Here is a 17243-nt window from a genome sequence, read left to right as displayed (position 1 = left end):
CTTTCCCTATACATCGCACCTGAAAAGTTAAGAGATCGGCTGCAGCTCAGTTTTATTAGCAGGTCGAACGTTCTCTTTGCAGCTTCTTTTCTCTCATATATCTTCCTAGAGTCCAGAATCTCGTTTCATGACTTTAAGGCGACACGTCAATCTTATCCTCTTTCCTACTCTTAACCTATATACCTTTTTTCTTATCTATCTTGGGTTGGTAAATTTTGGCAGACACGGTAGTGAGTGTACAAGAGCTTTTTCCATCTTTTTAAAGTCCATTTATTTTAACCTTCATGTATCACTTCTTGAAATGTGGTATCCCTTATAAAAGCTCCTTTTCTTTCCATTAATATATTTACAGGTTTATATTTAAATCTAGTAAACACGTGTATGACAGAAGAAAGCATAACGGACTATATTAAGAAGTCGGTTTTGTGAAAATTAATTTTTTTCGCGAAATTTAAAAGAACATTAAGCAGCTCTTAAGAGCTGGAACGAAATTGTCCATTTCGATGGATCAAATAGGAGGAATGTTACCAAGAAATCGTCATGCTTAGCGAGGAATACCACATGTTTGGCATGTGTGTTTGCGCGCATATATCCACGGTACACCCGCGCGATATCTCTCATTGCACTGGCTTGTGTTACGGATTATAAACACCGCGTAATTCAGGCAACCTCTGTGTTTCTGCTTGATGAAATGAAATTTCTCGCGTCCGACGAAATTCGCCAGTTTCGCCACATTACTTCGCGTTTGCACGAGTACAAGATTGTTCTTGGCAGGATAATTTGGGTTTCAGTCCTCCTTCCAGATCGTTTCTCTAGTTGACTGTGGTAAATTCCTTAGATAATTCTCAAGTCGTTCCTCTTTAATATATAATCAACTTATAGCAAATATAATTATTAATCCGTTATTTATCTGCATTAATTATTGAGCTACAAACTCTTTGTGTTAAAATATTTATGATATTGATATTGAGTTAAGTGTATTTTGATAATCTAGTATAAGTGTTATAATAATTCTTGCAGAAATTGATTAATTGCTGTAGTATATGATAAAAAGTCAATTCTAGCTATCTTTGAATATGTTATTTTTATATGTGAATTTATTCTAAAATCCAAGAATATCTTTCCTCAATGGCACGCGGAAGGGCGGAAAATTCTGTACTACATTCTTCACAGGGAGCCAATTCAAAGATGATAGCGCTATATGTCGAAAAAAAAGTGGATTCACGCATTGTGATCTCGACAAATGGGGTCACGCATATCCTTTTCCATGCGTCTTTTGCGCAGTCACCCATGATTCTCGGAATATTTGCCATGAGTTTTTATGGCGTTATATCTCATGTAAAACTGACAATGCCGAATCCATTTAGAGATACCGATATGAGAGAAACTTCGTTTCATGATATTATTGCGATATCATGATTGTCACTGCATTATTCGTTACCTTTAATATACTAGCGTGTAAAAAAAACAAGTGCATTAAATAAACGTTTAAATATTTTAAGCATAATTAGATATACAAAAAATATTGAAATAAATAAAATATAAGAAATATATCGATATCTTCTACACGAAAACTTATTACCCCTCGTAAATCAGCAATCAATTTAGTATTATTGCCAAAATACAAAAACTTGAAGTCCGCTTGGAATTAATCGAAAAATAAAATTTTGCTATTTATTCATGTTTGCTTAAAGTTTTTATAGAATAAATTTCTTTTATCACATGTAGAGCGCGAAGCAAATTCAAGCAAAGTCGACGGCAACCGGAAGTTACCGCCTGTGCGAAAGAACTCTATCTCTAACTGAGGCGGCTTAAGCTCGTAAACGGTTTTCTAAAGTTGCCGGCGTGCCGGCAAGGCAAGAAAAATTATATTCGCCCGCGACATCAAATTGGAAACAGTCTTGAGCCGTCGACGCCTCCGCAATGGAGGCGAGACAGACTTAGGACGCGTTGAGTATCCGAAGATTTCGAAAAATCCGACTGAGGTTATTGCGAAAGCGTCGCAAAACTTTTATATGAAAATCGTCATCTTCTTATTGGTCGAAATTAACTTTTCGTATGCTGCAAAGACCATCTGGCTAGTCTCACACTTTTGCAGATTATTTTAACCCTTTTGCTACTGTATATGCGTAAAAAAATAATGAAAAAAAAATAAACTGTACTAATTTTCGATGAATTGAATATTAAAGTTTAAAAAATGTATAAATCGGTTATAGTTGCTTTATTTGAGTAATTACGTGACTATTTTAATTTTACAGAAATTTTTATTTTTTTGAATAGAATCTTCTATTTTTAGAAATATATATAAAACACAAAATAAAATAAATTAATTGATAAATTTAAGGCGTATTGTGATATTTTTCTAATGAAAAGTTGCGCTTCAATTTATATCGCGCTGAACGTCGAGTATACTTCCGCTTTAAGCATCGTTATAGCACTTCTACCGAAATGGTACCTGATAGCGAGCACTACGCGGAGTGCATCCATTATCTCCACGCCTGTTTGAAGTGTCTAAATAGGTGTGTCTGTATATTGAACGTACACATGTGCAGTTACGCAAATGCAGTTCATCCAACATCTTTTGAAGTCACTTTATGATAATCATGAAATTAGGTCATTTTTTGAATACGCATATTTTAGCAGTTTCTATACATATAATTATATTTGCATAGACAATTTAAGATTATAAGAATTAAATTTATAATTTATGTAATAAATTATTTAATCCGTTCATTTAATATGTTTTCTTTATCTAATAATATTTGATTTATTATAAAAATAATTTTTTTATTAATAAAATAATTAACTTTTACAATATTATGATAGTGGACACAATTTAAATAATTTTTATACTTCTAGGATTACATAATTAAAAATTTTGTTTGTAAAGAAACAAAAATAATATACGCGAAAAGTTTTACATTAATTGGTTTTACATTAAATCACAAAATTGTTCTTTATATTTCTTTCCATTTAGATGGCAATTATTTTGAAACATGTTTCCATTTTGATTTACAGCGCTAATTTTAATAATATATCTTTTACTATATATTAGGATGATATATGTTTAAATTAAATACTTAAATTAACTCACTTTTTTTTCTCGACCGTGTCATCCTTTAACCGCAGTAAAGTTTTATTCGTCGCCGGATTTTGCCTTTGTTACATTACGTCATAAATTCCGCCGAAACCGAACACTGTCGCCGAATTCGCAGAACGGTCCAACATCATTTCAGCAGCGGCCTGCGAGAAGCTATGAAATAATCTCATCGTTAATCTCGCGCGTCGTATCGGGGAAGGAAGGGGGAAGCGAAGGGGGAAGCGTTGCACAACCCTTGAACCGGGGCTGCTCCGGACCGCGGCCTTTTCTGGTTTTCCTGCTCGAAACAATGAGGACGAAAGTTTACGGTCGCGCTAGACCACCGCGAGAATCATATATTTTCGCCGCAATGCTCGTAAACTGCGGTCATGCTGCCAGTCGCCACATCGTAGGCGGACCTTCGAATGGCGATGTTGTTGTGCGGGTGGAAGGGCTTGCGTGGCAGTGCGCCACTGTGTCAACGTGTCACTGGATAATTTCGGAGTTACGCAGTTCTCTTGTTTTCCCGTGCCTTTTTCCTCTTTTTTTCCGCCGCAGGGATTTGTTCCCCGCCGAGTGCGCCGTTTGCTTGTTTATCTAAGTGTATTTTGGATGAAACATGGGGAGGTCGTCCCGCTTACTGCTCGCACTTGCGTTCGTCTGGATATGCGCATTATGATATGGTTGAAATACTGGTACAGTACTCGCTGGCATGTCATAAATGTCCGTAAGACAATAGAAGGAATATATGTAAGTCACATGATTTAAAATGAGACAAATGGAATGTACTAATCACAGTTCACACAAGAATGAAATTTTATATACAATTATATACAAAAATTCTGTGGACGTAATTATTTGTTTAGCCGAATCAAAATTTATTTTTGTTGAGGCACGTGTTAAATTTTAAAATGCTGCACGTCAAGCGTGTTAAGAGACCGAGCAGCCCAGAAAAGCGCGTTGAGAAGAAATATGCCAAGGGAAAACCTAGATAATGCTTCCAAGAAATAAAAATGTCGGTCGCTCGAACACGCGAATTAGGAACTTCGTAAGAAAGGTGGGATCTGGAAGGAAGTAGTCCAAGAAGATTTAGTGCGTAGGCAATTTGTGGGACGTTATGTTACTCTTCTATAGTAATTGTGACTTCACAGGAGAATTTACGAAAATGTCTCTAGAGATAGCTATTTCCTCTATCTCACACTTATCTTTTGAATAAAATCTAAAAATAATAAGAAATGACATTGGTATATGCGCGTGTGCACATATGTATAAATATTTGTTACAGCAGTAATATAAATTTTAAATCTAATAGATAAGATTAATCAATTTTATTACATATACGTTTAAAAATCTTGGCAATTTTTATATAAGATTTGAGCATTTGTGTGCATATATTTTATACACAGAAAAATCAATTTTAGGTCAACGCTGCAAAAGAATTAACTGTATATAAAACCAAAAAGAGAGAGAGTATGTTTTAATATACGCATATTTCATTTATTAACCAGAGTAAAAAATGTTTGATCAAAATGACACAATACATTTTCGCACCTAGCTTTATTTGTTGCAAATTTAACTGCCAGTCATTAAATTATTATATAGCCGTAGTTGGAATAACATAAATACCAAAGCGACACACGCGGACGCGTTTAATTACAGACATGTTTTATCCGAATTTACAGCCATCGCATCAGTGTGATACTATTCTTTTCACATAACCAGACATTTTTATCACCGATAAAAACGGTACTAGGGCTTACACGTGTGAATTTTCGTCCCTTCTCGATCTTTTTAAAGGATCCGCTCATCGGCGTTTTTAGGAAGAAAAATGTCTCCGGCTACAAAAATGACAATGATGATGGTGGGAAGCAGCAATCTTAGTTTACAGCACATTTACGCGCGCACAGTTTATAATATTACGGAATCCGGACAAAAAAATCCCTCGGGATAAAAAAGTGGCGAGTGACTACTCACATAGGGGTTGTAAAGACTCTTGCAGAGGTAGCGCCTGCGAGAATTCGCGACGAGTAGAAACGGACGGCTGTAGTCAGACGTGAAAGTACTATTACTGTATCTAACGGAAATATATTTGCGCAAGAGAAAGTATATATATATATATAGTTATATATAGTTGAAATTGTTCCGCAAATTTCTTGGCGCGATTCATATCATGTATTCGCTGTTAAATGTGTTGGCACCGGATTTGATTTATTTAATATATGCAAGATGCATATGTAAAGGAAAAAGAGATTTTGTAAAAAATGTAATATCTTGGAATTATTATTTATTTTAATGTGTACAACGTTATGTATAATAGTTTTGAAAATCTGTGTTTTAAGACGTTATTTCTTATATATTCTTAAGAAAATATACTTTTAAACAATTTTTAAACATTAATTTAGTGTCTTTATTTGATTTATGTACCGGAAAAACGATTGTGATAGAGACGGCGATAATGACGTTTCAGGATGATTTTCAGGTAATGTACATCATCCTTATTTGTGACGGTGGCTTTTTGTCAATTAATCTGAAGTTATCAGGAAGGGTGGCAGGGCTCTAGCCCGAGTTAACGAGGGCGAAGGTGTAAAGGGGTGGAGTGTTGGTCATTTGTATAACGCCAATGGAACGGGTATGTATACGGGCGTTATCGCACCACAAGAGGAATGGTGGGAAGTAGTGATGGAACTAAACTAATATTTACTCCCGATTCTCGAGCCAACGAAGATGTTCATATAAACTAAGTCAATATTAACTTTTGAATTGTAAATCTCATTGATATGTTTCTAATACTTGATACATCATGCGCGTGTTGTATTTAAAAGGTAATTCGTTGGATATTAGAATATTGTGCGATGAATAAAAGTTATTACAATTCTTTTTTTTGTCTAGTAAAAGTTATAATATATAAAAAATTTATAAAATTAAACGTTTAACTTAAAATAGACTTTAAAGTATCAAACAGATTTACAACTTATTTTTGGCCATATATATATTTGCACCACATATGCATAATACTAAATATATATATTTTATACTTACTTGCAATACTTTAAAAATTTACTTATGCAAAAACTTGAAATACGTATAATGGCAGATAAAGATTACGTATGACAGTAAATCATCGTGCTTGTCGAGATTGAAGGAGAATATTGCAGTCTTTTGGAGAGGGCATTGTTTATGCGAAACGATCAGTCCGACGAGTTATGATGTCAGCGGGTTGTTCTGGGCAGATTCGTTTGATAATTCGATAGTCACGCGCGTTTTAAGCCCCTCGCAATACTCGCTGCGTTCACCGTGGATTTACTCTCGCGCCGCACGCAGGTTCATCCAATTAAATTTATCAGATTGTACGCGCTCGAGGGTCAAAAAGAGGACAATGATTGGCAAGTGTTTGTCTTTTTTGGTCACGGTAGAAGATATTTTTCATTTACTGTTTGGACATTGCTGCATATAAAATGAACAACAGTAACACAATATAGCAATAAATTGAAATAAATATTTAAATACGTCGAGTTTGATGATTTATTTTAAAGCAAGATTTCTTATCTCACGACTTATATTATATTATGTATGCAAATGATTTCTTATAAGTTTTGCAGCGTTCGATAAAAATACGCTAAAACTACGGTATCAATATTAAGAAATTTTGTGTGTATTAGTGATCGGTTTAAGTAGGAAAGTGAAAATAAATTAAGCTGCAAAGAATAAGCAGAATAAAACAGAAATTAAATATCCTTTTATATCATTTGATTTTCTTTCGTACATTAGCGGATTTGCACGGTCAACTCGTACAGCTTCTATTACGAACTTTCCTTTCGGATCAATCCTTGTCAACCACCAATGAGTATCGTCGTTCAATCTGATGATGATTGATGATGATGGAGAATATACTAAGCGTATCGAAGATATACTAAGGAGAGAACGATCCGTATAGTTATTTGAATGATGTTTATTTTGAAAAGTTTATGCAACACGTGTTTAGGTAGTAGGCAAAAATGTCAAAAAGCTAGAAAGCTATAATAAGCATAGCGATAAAAATAACGAATCAGCTAAAAATAGGATGAAATATAAAGATAATTTTTTTTAAGATTGTGCAAATAAAAAGATTTTATATTAAATAAGGGAAAAAAATATCTTTTTTTTTTAATTATAGTTATATTTTTTCTGTCATAGCTAAAATATAGAAGTAGCCAATAGAACTCTGATTATAAAAACGTGTACGCGCGAATACGAGTGATCATGATAAAAGCGTTGAATTTGTAATCTAATTTATTAAAACAAGTTTTTACAAACACCCAATCTATTTTATTGCAAACCCAGATGAATTCTACAGGTGAGCCAATAAAAACTGTTATTGATTAAACATAAAACATTTCTCGTTCTCTTTTTTTTCATTGCTAGCAATATCCTTTGTCGAAAATTTTGCAAATAAAATTGTTAGCGATTGCGTTCTCGACAAAATACACGTCGTTTGTTGCAAATCGTGTAATGTCTTTCACCATCATGAAGACGAGCATACATATTGTCGCTAAAGTACGCTAGATAATTCTTCATAGTATATGACGAAAGGGACGCCGAAGGGGAAGGGGAAGGAAGAGAAGATGGGCAGAATTCTATAGAGGTACAAACGAGCATGTACAATGAAGCAAAGTGCATAGCTATGTTCCATAAGATATTCTACCGAAACGTCGAAGAGCGTATTACGCTTAAGAAATGAGCTGAGTTTGCTCGCTCGGCGCCAGTTCGCTACTTGCCAGTTATAATGCACTTGGATTCTGGTATCTTGTAAGTAGTACATCCACCAGTCGCTCGTAGACTTGGAGTTGCGCTCTCGCGGGAGACGTCGGCGAGCATTGGTTTCCTGTCCAGAATTCGCATACAAGTTTCATGGAAGATAGAACACATTTCCCATGCCTCTCCGCGACGCTCAACACGACGCAACACGCGTGATTAAGTCGCGAACGCGAAAAAAAAAATTCTTTCTTAAATCTATATTTTAACAACTTGGGGCAATTTTATTATTTATTTAACAATATTTTGCTTAACCAAAGTTACTTTTTATAATTTGGTATTATTTTAATGGGACTGTTGAAAAATAGATTAAGCGTCATCGGCGTAGATCATGTTCGTCAAATCGTTATTCTCTTTTCAGCGCCAGCACACGCACGCGAAACATTCAAGGAAGGTGCGCAGAGGCATGTAAACGATGCCAATAATGATTTGATGGAAGATTTGACCGTTTTCGAGCAGACAGCAGCGAACGTCAGTGCATTTGTAGGGCATACCGCATATCTACCATGCCGCGTGCGAAATTTGGGCGACAAAGTAGTAAGTTCTTTCTTATTTTACTTTTTTTTTCTCCTCTATTACACAACAGCAAATGCCAATCAAACGTGATTTTTTTCTGAATTGTTGGTTTAATTAAATTTACAAAGTAGTTTGCACACACATGTGCGTATCAAAAGTTTGAAAAGTCAACTTCATAGAGATATTTCGTATTTCAATAAAAACTGTACATATATATTATTATATTGCACGAACTTTATTATTGTGTGTGATAGATTATAAATCATTTTCGGACAATTAACAAAATCGCGCGTGTATGTGTGTATATCATTATTAATTGCAAACAAGCACTGATTGGATGGCTCGACGGCAATTAATCTGAAAATTTACCGGAGACAGTTTCGATTCAAACAGGTTGCTTCCAGTACCCTTATCTACACAAGAGAGCCTATGTAATTAATACAGCGGCATGACAAATTGTCGCTTCTGTAATAGCGGGCCGCCAATAAATATCATGGCCGCGATTAGGGGCTCCCCATACGTAAACGTAGATATGGGAATGGTTGTCGTGGTGCGTAGGAAATGGCATGTCTGTGACGATCTGTCATGAGGAATCGCAAGGACATAGATATCGTCGTGTTTCCTTTGAAAGCGAAATCTCTCTGGTGCGTATCTTGCGGCGTTGACTAAGCGCGGCATAGATTTAACGAAGATGTATGAACGCCTTAACGGAATCTTCCCTTTAGAGAAGCCCTTTAGTCTCGCTCTTAGCTCCCGTCCTATTTCAGGAGTTTGTCACAGTATTCAATGCTTTGTGCGAATTTGTAACGAACTGTTGATTGAAGCTCATCAACATTGATGAACCTTTATGGATATACATAGAATGACGTAAATCATGAGGGATGGTAAGCTTTTAATTCTCTATCGCTTTTTTTTTAAGATATGGCATATAAGAAATGTTAATATCAGAAAGATGTTCCCACACTTTTATATAACTTTTAAATAATATAATCGAAGTTAAAGGCAAAGGCAAAAACTTGCAAATTTGTAGCGTAGGAAGAATGTAGAAGGAAAACTGGAAATTCCTAAAATGTTTACATCAAAGTATGAACTCTATAACTTATCTATCTAAATTCTTCGCTCCGAGTAACACGCGCAAATAGAATCTTCTGGAAATTCTTGCGTCCGTAGCGAGAGCAGCAGTCTAGTTGCCGAAGTGCCGAAAACACGGTTTCGCGGTAATAAGAGAGCAAGAGGAAGATTGGTGGAACGAAGCGTGCGTGCGAGTTTGCGGACGATTCAGCTGCGATTCACGTAAACGGTGGTCGTAATCATTTTGCGAGGAACGCCATTCTGTCTCTCGTCGCGCTGTGCCATCGAATCGCATTCACGTATCCGTGTCGATCGTGCTTTGCTCGCAGACACCCGATAGATTAAAGGGCACTTGGCGCCAACCGGGAATCATTCCTGGAAAGCGAACGTCATGCTATTCGCTATGTATTTTTCCCCACAAACGCAATTTTTCGACACGCCCGTCCAATTTTCGTGACCTACTTTTCCACTTTTTTGAATTTCCTCTCTTGCTTTAAACAGATTTGCTTCTGCTTCTGCAACGGGTTTTATTGTTATCGAACGGCTGACAGTAAAAAGCGTATGCAACTGGTGGATGGATGCGGTTTTTGTAGCAGGCTCTGTCTAGTTTTTACATCTATCTCGAGAAAAAAATTAATCGGAATTGATAAATGTGTCCGCACTATTGACACTTTTCTAATCATTCAATATCTTTCACGCATATTATGCAACATTTTAATAATAATTGTGTTGCTTTCTGTCTTTCTCGAAAATAAGTACTGTCGATTAAAATTTTCAATAAACGATCCTTTGTGTTTTAGTTTTCCTTACTTTCTTATCAATATAGAAACCGCATTCTTTTAGTTAAAAGAGAGTTTTATTTCGATGTTGTTATCCAAGTAAAAATTTGAACAGAAGATTGATCGTACGTGGAAACATGATTCAATATCCAATATTTCAAAAGCGTATTTATATCTAACATAGATTTTATTGGAAACGAATATATATAGATTTCTTTAATAGCTGGGATACAAAATTGCTCGGCGCGCATTTTCTCGAAAAGCACGGCCGGATGCATTTTTAGTCCACGTTCACCAGGTTTTTCCAATCTTTTCCACATTTTTCTTCCTTCCACTTATCTGTTTTCTTTTTTTCCAACGATCCCTCTTTAATTAAATATCGATCTACGCGCGGACGGTCAGCGGCGACGCGTCGATTACGGCAAGTTTTCTCGAGTTAAGTCGGAAAATCAAATAGAGTTTAAGATGAAAATAATTGCGAGAGATTAGTCGCATTTTAGTAAAACTTGGATTGCATATTAAACAGAAATAGAATTGTAATGAAATTAGTAACGTCTCCGCATTACAATCGGATTATCAGTTAACATCGGATTATCAAGTAACATTCTTAAGAAATTATGAATGAAAGAATCAACTGCACGAACAAAGTCATTATTTTAGAAGCCTCATTAGTTCCGCGAATTGCGAGCATTAAAAATGAGTATTCAGAAGAGAATGCGAGAGTAGATAATTCGATTACCATCTAGTAGATGGTATTCTAGTTGGTTTTGAGTTAAAACATGAATAAATTTATGTAATATCTGCAGTTAAATATAATATTTATTAAATCGGTTTAAAAAAATCACGTATAATTAAATAATTATTATGTAGATATTGAAACATATACTCTTTTTATCCATAATAAACTATAGAATATTTTATTGTTTATTTTAATTTAATATTACTCTATACAAAACAGTATATTGTATAATTTATAAATTTTCGCTTATTAATACTACTCAATTTCTTGTGAATTGTTTTTTGATCTTTTGTTTTTGATAGTTGATATCTTTATCGATATTTATTCAAAAGCAAATTGTTGAAAAAGATGCAATACTATGGAAAAAAGTAATATGTATAGAAATGGTGCGATTGGTCGACCTGTATGCGTCTCTTCGTTCTGATTGTGAGTGCAATGAAAATACATAGCTTGATATTCAATTTTAAAGGGTCAATGCATATCTGTTCCTGTTTCCTTTTCGTAAAGAAAGAGATCGAGACTTGATCCCTACGAAATATCAGTTTACGATTTCTTCGGGCAGGAATATCAAAAGGGTCGGATGCGAATGTAAGTTAGCAACGAATGACTATGTGACTGTGTCTATTGTATTCCTTTTCTATAACGTTTTCCGAGAATCTTACTTATTCCAGTGAAGATGAGTTATGAAAGCTACAGATTCACGATTCTTCTGCGTGAAGGAAATTCAAGGAGCGTTGAGATAATGCAATGAAAAGTGCCGCCTAAATGCAATAAACCTTGTCTTTATGCCACTCCTTGTTGAACATTACTCAATTTAGAGTAAAATCTTTTGTGTATTTTCTATTAAGAATTGAGATAATTATAATATAAAGATCATTATCTTTTGAAAAATGAATTAACTTTCTTGCTATTAAAGTTCCGTTTTCCTATAATACGACTTTAAGTGAGAAAATGTTTTTTTCTTCCAAAATGAGATAACTATGAGAAATGGATTTATTATAAAGAGAAAAAGACTCTCTTTTATATATGTGATAAAAACAAAAATAATAATAATCTTAAATATAATTGAGAAAATTTTATACAAAATTGCATAAAATTTGTCCCGCTTTTTATTTTTTTTTTTATTATGTTTTCTATACTGAATATTAATATATTATACAAAAGCATAAAAATCAAAGTTCAACAAGTGAATTATTCATATCTTTCTCTAATATCTCCATTATTAAAGATGCGTATGACCGTCTTGACTTTAAACATTTTATTACCTCTCACCACAAATCGTTTGAATTAATGTTTCCAATGTTAATGCTCACCAGCACGTTCTGGCATAGAATCTCCTAAAAGTGTCTCGTAACTCGTTCATCTTCTCGACCAAAACATCCGCGGCATGATAGATGGCCGGAAAAGGATTCCTTTTATTTATGCTGCTCATAAAATTCGACATTTGCGTTTCTTTGCTTAATATTTATCAAATTCTCGCAAAAAGAATGTAGAATATGATTAAAATTTTTATTTTCTATGACATACGCATTATCTCTCCCGTGAAAAGTTTCAAAAATTTTTTTGATTTACATGCTACAAGTAAAAAAAAAATACTTGGTCAGAAATATGTTTGAAAGAAACTGGAATGTTTGTTATGGAGCGCATTTTTTAATTTTTTAAAACAATAAGATAATTTGCTGTATAAACGTAATTTATTTACGTTACGTACACGTCAAACATCACGTAGCATGATAGATTAAAAAGAAAAAGGCGGGCTCGTTCTAGCGAGATCGATTTTCTATGTGTAAGACTCGAATCCTCGGTACGACATTTCCACCGCATAAATTGGACAATCGCGAATTCTGAACGTGCATTATTCATGATTCCGAGATAAGGGAATGCGACTGGTTCGAGAAAAACTAGATGCATCGTGTATATATGTGAATGGAATCAGAAAAAAGAACAAAGCAATATGGTGGTCATTTCGTTCCAATCTGATTTTTTTTAAATTGTGCTATCAAAGTAGATTCTTTTCTTTGAAGAAAGGGGAGAAAGATAAGGAAGAGGGTACATTTTTTTAAAGATTTACTTCGTGCATTTTTCCTTGATATCTTAATAGCTTTTAGAATATTCCGAAGATGGTTTAATTTTTGTAAAATTGAAAAAATTATTTATAAATTATTATACAATGTCTCTTTTTAAGAAATTCTTACATGATATTATGTTACCGATTGCAAATGATTTAACAAACTGAACAAATTATTGCTACCAATTAACGACAATTATTATAAAGAGGAAATTGGGAAAAGGGCAATAATGGAATACATAGTAAGCGTTATTGACCGTATAAATTGGCGTAAAATACGTAACATGAATAGCGTTATACAGAAGCGCAATAAATTTTCACATTTGCACGAGATATTATGTTTTTCCTCTCCTGAGATTATAACGTACGCACAAAAATGTTTCGACGTGAAAATGTTATGAAAATAAAACATAACATGTTTGAATAATTGCTTGTACTTATTCGGGTACTATAGCCAATAAAAGCTGTTGTGCGAATTTGATGGAGGCTGCATTTATAATCTATGTACTTTAGATATGAGTACTTTTTTATAGCATAATGATATGAGTAACCTTCGCGTATTAACATATTAACCCGAGATCACAACAAGCAAAAAATATACGATAAATCAAAAATAATGCTGACATCATAATTCTATATATGGCTATTGCAATAAATCATCATCTTTGATATTGTGGTGCAAAAGTAACAGTAAATTGTTGAAATAGCGAATTTTATACTGCTAGGTATAATATACAATATTTTTATTCTACGTGTGATTGTGTGTCCGACATGATAACCAATATATTTCTAAATTATTCGATATTTACAAAGTAATTATACAATACAATAATTTTGATCTCATTTGAAAGATAATTTAATTCTCTACAACTTTTGTTTCGGTACTTTTTGTTAAAAAACGCATACTTTCCCTGATATTTGTAAAAATGTAAAAAATAACCGTGATTTCAGAGGTTTTTGGGCGCTAACTTTTTAAGGAAGCATTTTTTGACCCATGTATAAAGGAAACTTTTTGTTTGAAATTAAATTATCTTTCAAATGAGGTCAAAGTTATTGTAGTTCCCTCCATAGGTTTTGAAATAAACCAGTTAATAACCAATTTCAAATGTACCGAGAAGTGTTTTTTCGGCTATTCGAAAACCTATGGAACGAACTATTGGGTTGAACGGAAAGTTTGTTCCGTTTTTTTAGTAAGAGATGAAGACCGAAAAAACGGCATAAACTTTCCGTTCAACGCAATATATTGCGTTTTAGCACAATATTAATAAACGATATTAACTCTAACTAGTGACATTATCTCACGGATAAACTACGCCGTTTATAAAGAGAAAAAGCCTTAAAATTTTGTACGAGAACATGTTCACACACACACACACATACACATACATTATGCCGCATCTGAATGACTAATTCTTAAGCTGTCTTAAGAAATTCAGCGGGGATTTTAATTACAAGCAGTCTTTCAAGCGTTCACAAGAAAGAGAGCTTTTTTCATTAAGATTACAGTCGACTGCCAAGGCGTTTTCTAAACAAATGTTTCCTTTTCCATTGTATCACCGTAGCGGAGAAAAAAAGAAGAATGGCACAAGGGGGTGAAAAACGCAGAAGGGAGAAAATGAAACAATTGTAGGTGGGTAAAATGCTATCAGGTATTTCAAAGGTGAGACCATTTTGCGTTTATAAGAAACTTTTTGCCTTTCACGTATGTGGTTAAATATACCAAATACATTTAAAAAAGAGAAACGTGAAAATAAATCAAAGAAATGTTAAAATTTGTATAAAAATATAGATATGATTAGTTTTGCTATTTAGAACAAGCGACGATTCTGTGACGATGGCGTTTATGGTATCATAATGTACAAGCCGTATCACCGCAGAATTACGCAATTGAATTAACGATCAATCATATAATTTGGTAATTATGGTAATTACATGGATGAATGATTTGTCCTTAATGCGAGACAATCAAATTTATCATCAAAAATAGGCATCGTTTGCATGTTTCGAAATAGCAATCGATTGACTATACCTCATTTTACAGCGCGTTGTGTTTCTAATGTTAATTTACTTTAATAATGCACAATTAATATATTATTTATACAAAAATTTTATTTTTTATTATTTCTTTTGTCTCAATTTTTTTTTATCTAAAAAAATATAACGTTTTGGAAAATATGATTATTTTTAATTTAATGATTGCGTTTTGTGAAGCACAAATCAATATTAGTTTTATATACGAAAACAAAATTTTATGTCAAAATGTTCATTCTTCTGCTATAATATTTCCGAATTTATTATCTCAATTTATTATCTCTCTTAAAATATAAAATAATTTCTTACAGATACAATGCGCAAAAACAAAATTGTAGAGTTCACAACAGTAATTTGCAAAAAGTAAATATATTCTAATTGTGCAAAGCAGTCCAAAATAATTAATATTTACAAAAATAATAATGGCGATTAATTTTTAATTGTCACAATAGACACAAGTATCTAAGAAAAAAAAAATATAATCTTTGAAAAAGAATTTCTTTAAACATAAAGTTTTATATAATATGACAAATAAAAAAATTATAAATATTTTTATTGAATATTTTTTCAATATTTTAAAATTAAATATCTTTAAATAAAGCTTAAAATGTTTTAAATTTATATTATATTACACACTAAATTATGTAAATTAATAATATAAGCTATAAATTGCTCACCTCAAGGTTGCTTCGCCGTCGCTCGATACTTCTCTAGGCTTCTTCTTTCTTCTCTCTTGTTATTATTTATGTAAGATTTAAATATTTTTATTTATATTATATAAAAATTTATTCCTCTAAAGATATTTTTTCTTCGAACATAATTATGTAACTTTTTTTATTAAGTATCTATTTAAAGACGACAGAAATGAAAAATTAAGTTACATTTCTAATATTGAATCAATTGCCATTACTATTTTTAAAAAATATTACTTATATCGGACTGTTTTATGTATAATTTGCATATATTTATTTTTTTACAGACCAATGTTATGTGCTACAATTCCACTGTTGTGCATCATACCGGTGAGTGTTAAAATATTTTTTATCTTATGTTTTCGAAGTAATGAATTTATAGTTATCATATCAGGTTTCCATGTTCTGATTTTTAATGTACTTTTGCAAAACTTCGTATAGCATATATAAAACAAGCTACATTTACGTCCACTGATAATTTTGATTTGCATATTGAAACAAAAAATTCGTTACAAAAAAAATAATAATTGGCCAAGAGTCAGGCAGATCGCTATAGTCTGCAATATTTATTTATATCTGCGTACATGCTTAAAAATTTCTAACGTTGTCCTGGCATTTTGTGCCATAAATGCAAGAATTGTAGCATTTTTTAAATTTTACAAGAAAAAATAATTAGTCGAGTCAAGGCCCGAAAGAGTTTCTTTTTAACCTAGAATGCTAACAGATGCTTGTATATACTAAAAATTATAATAATATCTGTTTTGTTTATATTTCATGCAAAAATTTATTAAAAAATTTTTATTTGCATTTATCAAGAAACCAGAATTTACCTATAATTGAGTATATATATATATTTTTTTATCTTTTTTTATTTATTTTTTTACTTTTAGTTTCCTTTTTCTTTATGTATAAAATAGGCAATACTACAATTCCGCAAAATTATACGTATAATTTATTATTCTCATATCTTCACTTAAATATAAAGTACAACATTGCTCCGAAGGATACACAATAGCAGGTTGTTTTCCTTGCTACAAACGATAGAGAAAGCATTGCTCGCAAATGCTTATAACAACTCCCTGGCACACTAAAGTCGACACCAAAACTGGAAATGCAACGCGCTGGAAATGCGAAGTTCCTTTCCGTTTGCCGACGTCGGACGGCTACGTCATCGTCGTTTACGAAACTTTTATTGCGAATGTGAAACTGTCCGGTTACTGACGCTTCTGAAAAGAGGTTCTTGCCTTTTAGAAACGATCCATATCACCTTTACTGCGGCCGTGTAAACGCTAAATAAGTCTTAAAAATGATAAATTGATTCATACGAACGAGAATATGACAGCTGAATAATATTAATTAAAATGGAAACAATTTTGATAGTTTGTTGTGGCAAATATAACTGACACGTCTCAATCGTGATGATTATAACATACCAGTTATGATCGCAAATATTAATACATTTTTATAATCATATATA

The 17243-nt window shown here is 33.0% G+C and overlaps 1 protein-coding gene across 1 annotated transcript in view; it reads left to right on the top strand.

The window, feature by feature from the left end:
- LOC115235741 (zwei Ig domain protein zig-8-like) overlaps nt 1–17243 on the top strand; it is a 106148-nt gene that overhangs the window by 34455 nt on the left and 54450 nt on the right. Inside the window, exon 3 of the mRNA XM_029807688.1 lies at nt 8232–8407. Coding sequence (XP_029663548.1) covers nt 8232–8407 — 176 coding nt within the window. The remainder of the gene's footprint in view (nt 1–8231; nt 8408–17243) is intronic.

The sequence above is a fragment of the Formica exsecta genome, unplaced genomic scaffold, assembly GCF_003651465.1.
Source record: "Formica exsecta isolate Colony F162 unplaced genomic scaffold, ASM365146v1 scaffold233, whole genome shotgun sequence".
In the NCBI taxonomy this organism is placed as follows: domain Eukaryota; kingdom Metazoa; phylum Arthropoda; class Insecta; order Hymenoptera; family Formicidae; genus Formica; species Formica exsecta.
Note: the sequence above shows the minus strand (reverse complement) of the source record. Positions and strands in the feature narration are given on the sequence as shown.